Source organism: Macaca nemestrina, chromosome 6, assembly GCF_043159975.1.
Source record: "Macaca nemestrina isolate mMacNem1 chromosome 6, mMacNem.hap1, whole genome shotgun sequence".
Taxonomy (NCBI): Eukaryota; Metazoa; Chordata; class Mammalia; order Primates; family Cercopithecidae; genus Macaca; species Macaca nemestrina.
The window spans coordinates 100,291,214-100,305,857 of record NC_092130.1 but is presented as its reverse complement, the minus strand read 5'-3'; the positions used below and the strand labels follow the sequence as shown (position 1 = coordinate 100,305,857).

Below are 14,644 nucleotides of genomic sequence, written 5' to 3'. Positions count from 1 at the left end.
TGTCTTCAAAGAATGTGCACATCTTGGGTGCACATTTGCTGAATGCAATATCCACATGCAAGAAAAATGGTGGGGAGTACTTGTTTAGAGTGAGAGATTCTTTCCTGAGAGTAGCAGAGAGAAAATGTCACCATATTAATTTAGAAGTCTTAGAAGTCTTTGGGGAGAAATAGTCTCTTCTTTTGTTAACAAGAATTGAAAACAGAATTCAATCCTGGGAAAGAGAGCTTGTGACCGATTTGGAATTCCTTCCTGTGTTAGGTTGGAAGCAGATGTAATGTGGGGAAATTGTGTAATTTCATAGGAAGGCTGTCCTGTTCACTGTCTGCCTTCTGTGTGGAGGCGTCCGTGTGCAGACACAAGCACAGCAGTAGCAGGATTTGCCAAGCCTGTGGCCATGTGCTTGCCCCTTTCTCTAAGGAAGATGTAAGAACTTCAAAATAAGCGCTTTAAAAAGAAATTACTAGGAAATTTTGTCAGAATAAAAGGTAGAAGCTGACCACCTAAATCATTTTCAAAGAAAACAGCCAAATCAGTTGCCCTGTCTCATCAGAGAACAAGAACATAAATTTATCCATCTTGCATATTTTGTTCTTGTCTCTTAATTTTCCCTCCAAAACATCATATGTACCGCCTTTCCAGATTTTGCCCAGTCTTTGTATCACCTCTATTATTTATTTAATGCCTTTCTTTAAATCAACTCACCTTTTTAAAAACAACACATAATTTATTTGCTTTAAAACAAAGTACCTCTACTATAGTGAAAAACTAGCCTGCTTTGCCATACACAGAAACTTTAGAAGAAAATAAGAATAGTGAAAACAAAATAGTTAGATACAGTCACTTCTTGCCTTGAAGTTATGCATCTGAGCATCTGAGGTGTGTTCTCTCTTTGTTAACAACCCTGCATGTGTCAGGGAAATGTTAAGAAAAAATTAGCATTAAACAGATACTCTCTCCTTCGCTGATCTTAAAGATGAGAAGAGAATGAAAAAGGCAGTACTCAAGACAGTGCTATGCTGGCATAAGGTTAGACATAAAGACCAACGGGATAGAATCAAGAGTCTAGAAATAAGCCATCACATTTATGGTCAATTCATTTTGACAAGGGACTAAGTTCAATGGGAAAATAGCGTCTTCAAATGGTCCTGGGACAGCTGGAAATTCAAATGCCAAAGAATGTAGTTGTGCCCCTTCCTTCCACTCTATACAAAAAGTGAACTCAAAATGGGTCATGGACATAGATGGAAGAGCTAAAACTATAGATCTCTTTGAAATAAGATATAGGAGTAAATCTTTGTGACCTTGGATTAGGCAGTAGTTTCTTAGATTTGACACCAAACACGCAAGCAGCAAAGGAAGGAAATAAACTAGACTTCATCAAAATTGAAAACTTTTGAGCTATAAACAGAAATATCAAGAAATTGAGGCTAGGCATGGTGGCTGACACTTGTAATCCTGGTACTTTGGGAGGCCAAAGCGGGAGGATTGCTTGAGGCCAGGAGTTCGAGACCAGCCTGAGCAACATAGTGAGCCCCCATCTCTACAGAAAAGGAAAAAAAATTAGCTGGGTGTAGTGGTGCATTCCTGTAGTCCTAGCTACTCGAGAGAATTAAACAGGAGGATCCCTTAAAGCCAGGAGTTTGGGGCTGCAGTGAGCCATGATCATGCCATTGTACCCTAGGTGACAGAGTGAGACCTTGTCTCATTAAAAAAAAAAAAAAAAAATCATCCAGGTGCAGTGGCTTACACCTGTAATCCCAGCATATTGGGAGGCTGAGGCAGGTGGATCACTTGAGGCCAGGAGTTCAAGACCAGCCTCGCCAACATGGAGAAACCCTGTCTCTACTAAAAAATACAAAAATTAACCAGGTGTGGTGACACATGCCTGTAATCCCAGCTAGTTGGAAGGCTGAGGCATGAGAGTCACTTGAGCCTGGGAGGTGGAGGTTGCCGTGAACCACTCCAGCCTGGGCAACAGAACGAGAATTTGTCTCAAAAAAAAAAAAAAAAAAAAAAATTGAGAAGACAACCAAGAGAATGAAAGAAAATAATTGTAAATAATGTATTTGATTGGGGACTTATATCCAGAATATATAAAGAAATCCTACAACTCAATGATAGAAACATAATCCAATTTAAAAATTGGACAATTACACATCAAAGGACACAGTCAACTGAGTGAAAAGATAACCTATGGAATGGGAGAAAATATTTGTAAATCACATGTCTGGTAAAGGGTTAATATCTAGAATATATAAAGAATTCCTACAAATCGACAACAAAACAACCCAATTATAATATGAACAAAGGACTTGAACAGATGTTTTTCCAGAGAAGTATACAGATGGTCAGCATCACTAATAATTAGAGAAATCAAAACCGAAACTGCAAGGATATACCACTCACACCCAGTAGGATGATTAATATCAAAACAAAACAAGAAGAACAACCAAAAAAAAAAAAAACAGAAAATAAGTGTTGAGAAGGATGTGAAGAAAATGTAACCCTTGCACCCTGTTGGTGGGAATGTAAAATGATGCGGCTGCTGTGGAAACAGTATGGTGGTTCATCAAAAATTTAAACATAGAGGCTGGAGTATGGCGGCACGATCGATTTAAAAAAATGAAACATAGAATTACCTCATAATCTAACAGTTCCACTTCTGGAAGTATAACCACAGAAAAATGAAAGCAGAGTCAAAGAGTTATTTGTTCACTCATGTTCATAGCAGCATTGTTCACAACAGCCAAGCGTCTATCACTAGATGAATGGATAAAATGTGTTATATTCATACAATACGATATTATTCAGCTTTAAAAAGAAGGAAATTCTGATACATGCTACAACACGGAGGAACCTTGAGGACATTATGCTAATTGAAATGAGCCAGTCACAAAAAGACAAATACCGCTTATATAAGGTACCTAGAGTAGTCAAATTCATAGAGGTATATTTGTGGTTTCCAGGGGATAGAAAGAAGACATAATGGAGAGTGATTACCAATGGGTACATGGTTTCTTTTAGGGTAGTGAAACTGTTCTACAGTCAGAGGGTGGTATGGTTGCACAGCTCTGTGAATACACTAGAAGCCATTCCATCGTACATTTTAAGTGAGTGGATTTGATGTATCTGAATTCATTTTGGTAAAGCTGTTGGAAAAAAGATTGAAAATGGAAAAGGAACTAGCTTTTCATTATGATGCAGGATTTTATAAAAATAGTTGCTCAGAACAACAAATGTTACCTCCTGTCTCCAGGATTACTAGTTCCATACTTTGGAAATGTTGTTTCAATGTAACTAGAAATGCCAGCAAAAACAGATGTGTTGCTGTTCGTGTATAAGGTTGTAACAATTAAACCAACTCCATTAAAATTTGTTTAAATTAAAAAAAAAACAAGAACCAGATGTGTTGTCCTTCATGGTTTCCCCCAAGTGCTGCTACCCCTCAGGAGTTAATGCTGTTTCCTCTAAGACCTGGCAAGACACCCCAACAGATGTTACTCATCTTTGGGCCTTCTTAGGATCAGGAAAGGGGAAACCACTCAGGACATCTAGTAGGTCTCTTACGTCCTTACCCAGGAGAGATCTTCATTGCAAGACAGATTGAAACAGCTAATAGTAGTGATTAAGAAGAAAATGACTGTAGTGTTTGATTACTGCATAGAAATGTAAATGCCCTTCCAGTTTGTTACCAACGTTAGCTGAAAGACCTGCCTCATTCTGGACTCTTTCCCCCAACTTTGACTTTTTCTATGGAGGAAGAGCGAAGCACAGAGATCAGGTAGTAGAAGGCTACTCCTTGGCAGACCTTGCTGAAAAAGGTTTATGAACATGCTTCTTGCTACAATTTCTTGATGTACAGTAGGTACTTCCCTCTAAGATACAATAAAAACTGTCTCTATGTCTCTGATTTTTATAAATGTCATACTTGTGTTTAAGATTTAAATAGTATGAGGAGGACATTATGAAAAGTTTCATATAAATATGGTACAGTTGAGAATTTACTTTTTTCTTTGTGTGTGTGTTGCTTTCTACATAAAGCTCCTGTTGGAACACCAGGATGCAATTGCCCCTGAAAAAAATGACTTACTGAGTGAATTGCTGGGGTCGCTGGGAGAGGTGCCGACCGTGGAATCTTTTCTTGGTAAGAGCTTGTTCCTTCTACCTATCCCTTGGTTTTTGTTTAATTGGGTTGGTTGGTTGGTTGGTTGGTTGGTTGGTTGGTTTTCCTATCCTAGATAAAACAATTTCTTTTGGAATTGAATGCTTAAGCATATTTAAAGAATAACAACTACACTTGCCCCTTCCTACAGTGAGAGTTCTATAATTGATAGAGTCCGGGATTATAAAATAATTCAGTATTTTTGAAGGTAAGCTCCAGATATGTAAAAAAGGAATTGTCAACCTGTATTATACAGAAAGAAGGCATCGTTAAAGAACCAAATTTATTAGAAAATGAGAAATAATTTTATTAACAGTTATCCTTTTTAGTAATTTGTTTGTATTTGAAATACCTATGTCCCATGTCGTTTTAATTTTTCAATCGATATTTTAAAAGCCACTTTAGCTATAGTAGAATGTGGGTTTTGTGAAGACCATGATCTCCCATTTAATTACTGAGCCTGTCTTTCCCACAGAACTTTTATGTTACGTTATTGGTGCCATCATCACAAAGAGTGAATTGTAAAAATAACACTAGGATTTTTTCCTTACAGGAGAAGGAGCAGTTGACCCCAATGACCCTAACAAGGCAAATACATTAAGTCAGCTTTCAAAGACCGAGATTTCTCTTGTCTTGGCAAGCAAATATGACATAGAGGACGGTGAAGCTATAGATAGCCGAAGCCTCATGATAAAGTAAGTTTGGGGATTAAAGGGCACATGTCTCCAAATGCACATCTTAAACCATGCAAATTCAAATAAGGCTAAATCCCAACTAATTTATTTAAAAGTATGTGAACATTGGCCAGACATGGTGACTCACGCCTGTAATCTCAGCGCTTTGGGAGGCTGAGATAGGCGGATCACGAGGTCAAGAGATTGAGACCATCCTGGCCAACATGGAGAAACCCCATCTCTACTAAAAATATAAAAATTAGCTGCGCGTGGTGATGCATGCCTGTAGTCCCAGCTACTCGGGAAGCTGAGGCAGGAGAATTGCTTGAACCCAGGACGCAGAGGTTGCAGTGAGTGGAGATCGTGCCACTATACTTCAGCCTGGCAAAAGAGCAAGACTCAGTCTCAAAAAAAAAAAGTTTGTGAACGTTGAAATCTATTATGTATATCCATCAAACATCTAATCAAGGGATAATAGACTGTAGAATTTAGGAAGGAATTAAATATTACAATAGTTTACAACACCTTCCTTGGTTTTTAGTTTTCCATGTAGTAATTTGATTTTTTTCCTTTGAGAAATGATTAACTCAGCTTACATAAGTCCTTAGGTAACTGAAGAGAAATATCTATTACAGAGTGGCCACAAGATTAGTAAGGAAATGCAGTTAACCAACGTTAATTTCCGGTATAGAGTCATGTAAAAACACATACCTACGATAAGACATTATGATAGCATCTGATTTATTGGCCTTCCTTCCTATTAAACTGATCCTGGATATGTTTACCAGCTTTGACTTTATTTGTACCCTACTTCCTGCCACCAAAGACTTCAAGTGAAGCATTCACACTTTAAATAATACTATCTTTTCTCCATCAAAGAATCAAGGATATTCCACATCCATCCTTTACACACAGAGTAAGAAAGAGAATGAGATTCATGATACAACACCGTAAATCAAAAGCACACGCTGACCAAGCAATGCAGTTTTCAAGAACTTATACAGACCCGAGAGTGCGTATCAGTACATTAGAACAGTTTTGTATTGGGGTGAGATGGAAACTGGAAGTGGAAAAATGAGGACAAAAGGGAACAAGTGTGTGTTGAAACAATACTTCACATATTACTTCCAAGCTACCTGTCCTGAGTTCTGAGGTTGTTTTTATTTGTGGCAAGAGCTTTCTCTCCTGCCACTGATGTGCTGAAGTGTGCTTGAAATGTGAATGAAAACAGCATTCATCTCCACTTAATTTTTTTTTTAAAACATTCAATCATCTATGAAAACAACAGGAAGAACTTCTTCACTGTGCTGTGTTGATATGTTCTTCTCTTAGGCTTGTTGATTTTGTCCTCAGATCATCTGAGGCTCCATTTGGTCATGCAGCATTTGGTCAATGCTTGTCTACCTACTCTGTGTTCATGCACTGGGCTTGAGACTGGGATACAACAGTGGGCAAGCTGGTAACAGCCTCTGTCTTACAGGGGTGGAGAGCACAGCTCGACAGTAGGACCATGACCAAGTTGCAGGACTAGGACTTACCCTTGGCCTCACAAGAGTTGAGGGCAGTTCTTTTTGACTACAGATTACCAAGGCGGATCAAACTTTCAGGGAGACAATTCAGGACAGGGCAGGAGAGAAAGGGGGAGAAAGTCTCCACCCTGGGTTCCTCTGAACAAGTGCCAATTATAAAGATAACTGGAAATACAGATTGTGTGGTTTTGCCATGTAAATGAAATTAGGGCAAGTATCCCATGATCTCATAAGCTTTGTCCTTTAGAAGTAATGGGAAGAAATTTTTTCTTAATTAGTTTTGTCTGCTATTTCAACATTATTTTCTAAATGCAGTCAACTCAAATGTCTGCATGATGTCTGAGAATCACAATTTGAGTAGTTCAAAGTATCAGATCTTCTGAATATCATATATATTTATACTTATTCCTGAGCACCAGTCTCAATGATTCCGTAAATTCTAGGAAATCACATTTTAAAGATAAACCCATAAAAGTCAGGCCTGTCTGGAAGCAATGTGTCTTAGCCTGGGAAACCTGGGACGTTGTCCTGTTTGCCTTACCCATTACCCAGCCTCGGCCCTTGTGTGGCTCTCCCCCAGTCCCCAGTGTATGTTGGAAAAAAACACTATCCACTTCTTTAATCACCACACTATATAGAGCCAGCAGTGGGTTTATTTTTTATTGTGGTAAAATACACATAAAACTTACCATTTCAGCCATTTTAAAGCGTACATGCATTTAGTACATTCACAGTGTGCAACCATCACTGTTGTCTAGTTCCAGAATATTTTTATCAGATGTGAACCCTATACGCATTAAGGAGTCATTCCCCATTCCCCACTGCTGCCCAGCCCCTAGCAACCACTAGTCTGCACTCTATGTCTTTGAACTTTTGCCTGAAGATATGAAGTCGTATCTCACTGTGGTTTTGGTTTGTACTTTTCCAATGACCAGAAATGTTGAGGATCCTTCCATGTTTGTCATCCACTTGTGTATTTATGTATTCTTTTTGGAGAAATGTCTATTTAAGTCCTTTGCCCATTTTAAAATCAGGTTGTTTGTGGTTTTGTTCCTCAGTTGTAAGAGTTGTTTATATATTCCGGGTACTGGACCCTTATCAGATATATGATTTGCAAATATTTTTGCCCCTTCTGTGGGTTCTCTTTTACTCTCTTGATAATGTCCTTTTCTGCACAAGTGTGTGGTTTTTTTTTAATTTTGATGAAGTCCAGTTTATCTGTTTTTTTTTGTTGTTGTTGTTGTCGTTGCTTGTGAGATTTACCCTAATGTTTTCTTCTAAAGGTTCTATAGTTTTAGCCTTTACAGTTAGGTCTATTAACCCTTTTTGAGTTAATTTTTGCGGTGGTGTGAGACAGGTGTCCACCTTCATTCTTTTTTGTTGTTGTTGTTTTTTGTTTGAGACGGAGCCTCGCTCTGTCACCCAGGCTGGAGTGCAGTGGCACGATATTGGCTCACTGCAAGCTCTGCCTCCTGGATTCATTCCATTCTCCTGCCTCAGCCTCCTGAGTAGCTGGGACTACAGGCACCCGCCACCATGCCCAGCTAATTTTTTGTGTTTTTAGTAGAGGCGGGATTTCATTGTGTCAGCCAGGATGGTCTCGATCTCCTGACCTCGTGATCCGCCCACCTCAGCCTCCCAAAGTGCTGGGATTACAGGCGTGAGCCACTGCACCTGGCCCCACCTTCATTCTTTTGCATGTGGATGTCCAGTTGTCCTAGCACCATTAGTTAAAGAGACTGTTCTTTCTCCATGGAATGGTCTAGGCACCCTTGTCAAAAACTAATTGACCATACATGTATGGTTTTATTTCTGGATTCTCAATTCTACTCCATTCACTTATATGTCTATCCTTGTACTAGTGCCACACCATATTGCGCACTGTAGCTTTGTAGTGAGTTTTGAAATAGGGAAGTCCTCCAACTTCTTTCTTCTTTTCCAAGATTGTTTTAGTCTTGCAGTTGAATAGGTTTCTTGCAGTTATATGTGAATTTTAGGATCTACTTTTCCATTTATGTGAAAAAGGCTTGAGGTCAGTGTTTTAATAGAGGCCCTAAGTCTTTTATGCTCAGAGGCCTTCCTCTTGGCATACTGTGAGATCTTACTGTTGGCCAACTACTTTACTAAGCAGCCCAGTGATCAATGTAGGTAACAAACTGAAATCAACACTGACTGGTTAGCCATCCCTGAAAGTGAAATGTGGGTATTGCCCAAAAGATTTAATCAAATTAGCTCTATGATTTTAGTCAAGCCCTGCTTCTAAATATGTTTCCTTTAAAGTACATATTTGAAAAATCTTGATACTAACAGATAATTACAAAGTGCAGCATTGACAGGGAACCTGAAAACTGAGTCTTTTTCTTTAAGGCAGGGAAACTAAAGTCTAGAAGTACCAGTATCAGTCCATGGCCTGTTAGGAACCAGGCCGCACAGCAGGAGGGGAGCAAGTGAAGCTTCATCTGTATTTACAGCTGCTCCCCATCGCTGGCATTAATACCTGAGCTCCACCACCTATCAGATCAGTGGCAGCATTAGATTCTTATAGGAGTGTGAGCCCTATTGTGAACTGCACATGCAAGGGATCTAGGTTGCACACTCCTTATGAGAATCTAATGCCTGATGATCTGTCACTGTCTCCCATCATCCACAGATGGGACTGGCTAGTTGCAGGAAAACAAGCTCAGGACATCCACTTATTCTGTATTATGGTGAGTTATATAATTATTTCGTTGTATATTACAATGCAATAATAATAGAAATAAAGTGCAGGATAAATGTAATGTACTTGAATCATCCTCCTGAAATCATACCCCACACTGTCCATGGAAAAATTGTCTTCCACAAAACCTGTCCCTGGTGCCAAAAAGATTGGGGACCACTCCTTTAAAATATTGACTTGAACACCCTCATTAGAATGATTTTTTTCCAAGCTAATAAACCAAATTTGTAACTCAAGCATAAGATGTAGTTCTTGAGATTCATTAGAGAACCAAATTTAACTAAGACAGTGACTTTTATAAGTTATGAAGTGGATAGACATGAAATGCAGAGCAACTGGGATGTGAAAATACCTAGCTTTTCTCCATCAAAAACCTATTCTGCTTTTTTGTTAAACAGATTGTGTTCTTAACTTTCAGAAATGCCCTTAAGTTTAATTACAATGTCACTAGCTTTCCAGTCATGAGTAGCTCATCTTCATGGGGGCCCCCACAGTAGCAGAATTTGAGGCATTGTTAATCCTTATGCTTGTAAATTTAATTCCATGCTAGTCTCATAATTCTTACTCATTAGATGAGGATGAAGATGATGATAATAGCAAACACCTATGTAGTGCTTACCATGGACCAGAGACAGTTTTTATATACTCTATGTGTGTGTGCATATGCACACGCACACACACCAAATGCGAAGTGCTCTAGAATGCCAAACCTTTTGAGAGCTGACACTGCTCAAAGGAAATGCTCGTTGGAGCATTTTGAATTTTTCAGATTTAGGATGCTGAACCAGTAAGTATATAATGCAAATATTCCAAAATCTGAAAAGATAAAAAGTCTGAAACACTTTTGGGCCCAAGCATTTTGAAAAAGGGGCACATAATCTGTAAAGAGAGAAAGAGAATAACATGTGCATATATATATTAAAATAAATGTGTAAAATATGTATGTAATATTCTCAGCAACCTCAAGAGAGTGGAGGTTATTATCAATATTTTACAGATGAGGAAACCAGGCACAGAACAAATACAAACCTTTTCCTGGGTAATACCGTTACTAAGTGGAGCAGAGATTCAAACCCACATGATTTTAAATCCTCCAGGGCCTACACTCTCGATAATAAACTTTTACAACTTGCCCAGGGCAACGTCGTTGTTCTTTGCATTCTTAAGAATCTTAGAATAAATAATGAGAATTATTAGCTGAGCAGTTACTAGTAACGGAGGCTGGAGTATTTTTCCAGGACAAAGAGGAGGGACAAAGGGCACATATCAGAGTAGGAAGAAACATTTATTTCTTTTTTCCTTGTGTATGTTTATAGAATAGAGAACCTCAGTTTGGGCTATTGCTATTTTTATAATACTACCAAGCACAGGGATATTTAAAAAAAAAGAAGAAGAAGAAGAAACCTGGTCCAGGAATCCTAAAACCTAGTCGAGGGGTCTTAGGATGACATAGGGTGATAACCTCAATCTATCGCTTATTAACCATGGAACTCAGCAAGTTGCCTTGCCATCGGTTTCTCCTCCATAATGTAGAGGAGAGGGGAAAGGAAGGGCTATGATGATCACATGAAATTATAATTAATACCATATAAATTATATAGAACCATGCAATTGTCAACCTTTCATTATAACTTATGATGCAACTTAAAATATGTGATCCTTCTGGCCTTAATTAAGCTTAGTTTCCCACAAAAGTATGTGCGTTTAAGTAGAAGGCAATATTTGTGGTTTTTAATCATACTTAGCTGCTTGAGTTCTTAAATTGTCATCTCTTAAGAATTTCCTATCACATGATTAAGTTTAGGTCCCATGATCCCAGCTGAAAGATTTCCTTGTTTTTTGGTCCAAACTAGCAGGAGCACTAAATGGCTAAGGTGATATTTGAGATCTGGAGCTAATAATGTAAATTATGTTGTTAGAATTTTAAATATTGAAAGTATTCCTTAGTTTCCACAAACACTGATTCCTTTTCAACCTTGGGCACACTAGAAGCAGATGACAGAGGGAGAGCTTCAGGAATGCTACTGGTAATAATAGATGCCATATGAATGGAGTGGCCAAACCCAAGAGGCCACACCAGCTTACAAGCGCCATATGGGCTCATTTATCTACAGTGGAATTTGAGCACAGCTATGATGAATAAACTCCCTGGTGTATTTCTTTCTCTTTTTTTCTTAATTCTTTTTCAAAATTAGGTACCTCCTCATTAAAGGAGGGCAAGACCCATGGTTTGGATCAACCTGTCTTACATATTTGAAGAGCCCCAATGCCAATACTCTAAGCAGTTGATTTATGCTGGTCAGACCATATCCAGAATGTTTTATTTGGACTGGGGTGGGAAGGGGAATGCATGTTAAGGTCATTGGCAACTGGAATGTGAGCAGGACTGTGAGCTCTTTGCAGATGCCATTGTGAGGAGCTTTAAGGGACTGAGCGGTTTCGCTTGGAAAAAGGAAATATGGTAGAAGAGGGGATAGAGGGGCACAGTCTTGGCATTTCTCTGTAGGTTTTTCAGAAGCTGCTGATTTGGAAAGGGAATTGGACTTGTTTCCTGCAGCTCTAGTCTCTTAGGTTTTAGTTGCCACATTTGTACAATCAGGGATTGGATTGTTTTTCAAAGGTCTCCCTCCGGGCCACAGTCCTGTGACTAACCAGGTTCCATGACTGGGTGGCCCTGGAAGGCAGGCCTCTAGAGTGAGCTCCTGTTTGAGAATGGAATGTGCCAATATTGTACTCTCCCAAAGAAATTTAATATAAGCCACATGTAATTTTAAGTTTTCTAGAAGCCTCATTTTAAAAAGAAATAGATGAAATTGATTCTAATAATATATTTTATTTAACCAAATATATGCAAAAATATTTAAATATATAATAAATGTAAAAAATGGATGAGATATTGTACATGCTTTGTTTCATACAACATCTTCAGAATCCAGTGTGTGTTTCACACAGCACATCTCAGTTTGTACTAGCCATGTCTCAAGTGCTCAAGTGTCACCTGCGGCCAGTGGCGGCCATCATGGGCAGCACAGCTTTTAAGGACCATGTGAGTGCTTACCATGTGCCAGACCTCACAGAAGACTTTAGATCTTTTCATCCAATCCTTGCCTCAGTCCTGAGAGATTCCTGTTTTATAAATGAAAAAACAAAACCCACAAGGATTATATAACTTGCACACATCCACATGGCTAATATGCAACAAGAGTCCAAGCCAAGACAGATTTGGTTTTAAATCTGTCCATCCCCATTGTCCTTAAGCACTAGACACACTGTAGTGGGAGGGAGGTGGGTTCCCTGTCATGGGACTGGATGGTTACTTACGTCTGAGGTAGAACTTTGGCAATGAATTCCACAGGCCTGATGTACAGTAGAAGCCCAAGAGAAACAGGCTGTGTGAGCAGTTTGTTCTCCAGCAACTCCTGAGCAAATAAGCATTCTTTGTCTTTGGTGGGGCACGTTTTAGTGACTCCAGTCATTTGGTCATTACACAGCTTCTCTAAAGAACTGGAAGTTCCCTAGAAACTGTATATCACAATTAGTTCTGAGAATACTATTTCAAATAAGAAAGTTACTATATTTACACTTTTTAAATCACCCAAAGCTTTTATTTTTAACTCAGCGTTCCTGTTTAATACGTTGATGATGATGGCTGGAGGAAGGTGGTGTGTAGGAAGGAAAGGATACATGGCTTTCTCAGCCACAGCCGCCTTAGGAAATATGCCATCCCCCACGTGGCTGTAATTAGCTGTGAGCCCACCTTTGACTCTCCGTGGAGTATTTAGCTGTGCATTCCCAGACAGCCTGTAAATCCCCAGCAGCAAAGGGTCATGGGGCCAGAGGAAATGGTTCTCCAAAGGCCAGGGGGAAGGGAGGCAAGGAAGACATATTGTGATTGTTCTTTTCACACAGACTTCTGATAAAGAGGAAATGGGAAAAATGATGTTTACAGATGGCTTATTGGATTTTATCCTATTTTCAAAAGTAATATATTTGTAATTAACTTGGAAGGTTTCTCTGTCATTTGGGAGTAGTTGCCCATATCCTTCAAAATGTGAAAATTTTATTTTCATTTCTAAATTTCATGCTACATGAACATTTCCTGCTAGAGTTTAGGAAGAAAAAATAGTCATTCAGTGATATCATGTAATGACTTTGAAATAACGGGACTACAGTAAAAGTGAAACTTCAGACGTCAATTAGACCAGTGTATGTATAATTTAAACAAACATTTGTCTGTGTTTCCTTTTCTTCCTTCCTTTTCTTTCTATTTATCTATCTAGCTAGCTATCTGAGATGGAGTCTCACTCTGTCACCCAGGCTGGAGTGCAGTGGCGGCACGTTTTCAGCTTACTGCAACCTCTGCCTCCTGGGTTTAAGCAATTCTCACACCTAGGCCTCCTGAGCACCTGGAATTACAGGCACATGCCACTATGCCCAGCTAATTTTTGTATTCTTAGTAGGGGTTTTGCCATGTTGGCCAGGCTGGTCTGGAACTCCTGACCTCAGGTGATTCGCCCACCTCGGCCTCCCAAAATGCTGGGATTGCAGGAGTGAGCCACTGCGCCTGGCCCTTTTTTTCTTTTTATATTTTTTTAATTTTCCAATAATACTGTTTCCACCTTATGTAAAAGTGAACAAACTTGACCCTTTATCTTTTGTGTTAAAACCTTTTTACATAATTACATAACATGATCCCTCACTAGGAAGGGGTGGCCAATTGCCATATAAAACACCTATGAGAGAACATATGGTTTTCGTACTTCCAGAATTTTCCAGCTCTTTACTATTTACTGAGAAGCTCTTCTATTCTATTCTACCTGAAGGTGAGGACCTAACCCTATTTGTTAGTTGCTCAGGCCCTTGAACACCATCCTCCTCGCCACTATGCCAGCTGACAGCCCAAGCCTCCACAGCTCACACTGGACGTTTGCTGCCACTGGTCTTCAAACTCTTTCATAGCTTTCTGATAGCAGGACAGTTCGTCTGGCTCCTAAAGGCTTATGAGGTATTAAGCCGGCCCAGAAGTCTAGGTGCTATTAACGTCAGGAAAGGAGAATATTAGATATATTCCTGCACTCTGCAGTAGCAGGCCATATCAGCAGCACTTGTTCCCCTGCCCATCAAAAAGTAGTCTCGGTCTAAAAAAGAAGGAAAGGTATTTAGAGAGGAAATCTTGTGATATACTTGTGCCCATGTTACTGACAGTATAATCCTACAATATCAAGCACATAAAGCCCAGACTTTGATTATCAAGCATTCATAAACTTTGAAGAGTCTTACCGCAGACCTGGTGAATATCTGCAAGAATGTTTTATTTTAAGGTATTATCTTTGAAGCTTCAGTATTGTATGTGTTTGTGCACTCTCTTAGGAGAAACAGATTTTTGTGCATAAGGACTACAGTCTGAAAGTCCGTCTCTTTCTCTGTTTTAAGGACCAAGAAGCTGATAATTGATGTGATCCGGAACCAGCCAGGGAACACATTGACAGAAATCTTAGAGACACCAGCCACTGCGCAACAGGTAATTTGGCTTTAAGTGTAAAATAATAATAGGAGT

General features: G+C 39.2%; 1 protein-coding gene across 5 annotated transcripts in view; it reads left to right on the top strand.

Annotated features, from left to right (window-relative positions):
- Positions 1-14,644, top strand: part of LOC105475120 (IQ motif containing GTPase activating protein 2) — a 310,678-nt gene that overhangs the window by 281,439 nt on the left and 14,595 nt on the right. For all 5 annotated transcript variants that reach the window (XM_011730127.3, XM_024790772.2, XM_024790771.2 and 2 more), the window contains 3 exons: positions 4,045-4,147; positions 4,719-4,860; positions 14,521-14,608. In XM_011730127.3, the coding sequence (XP_011728429.1) occupies positions 4,045-4,147; positions 4,719-4,860; positions 14,521-14,608 (333 nt within the window). The remainder of the gene's footprint in view (positions 1-4,044; positions 4,148-4,718; positions 4,861-14,520; positions 14,609-14,644) is intronic.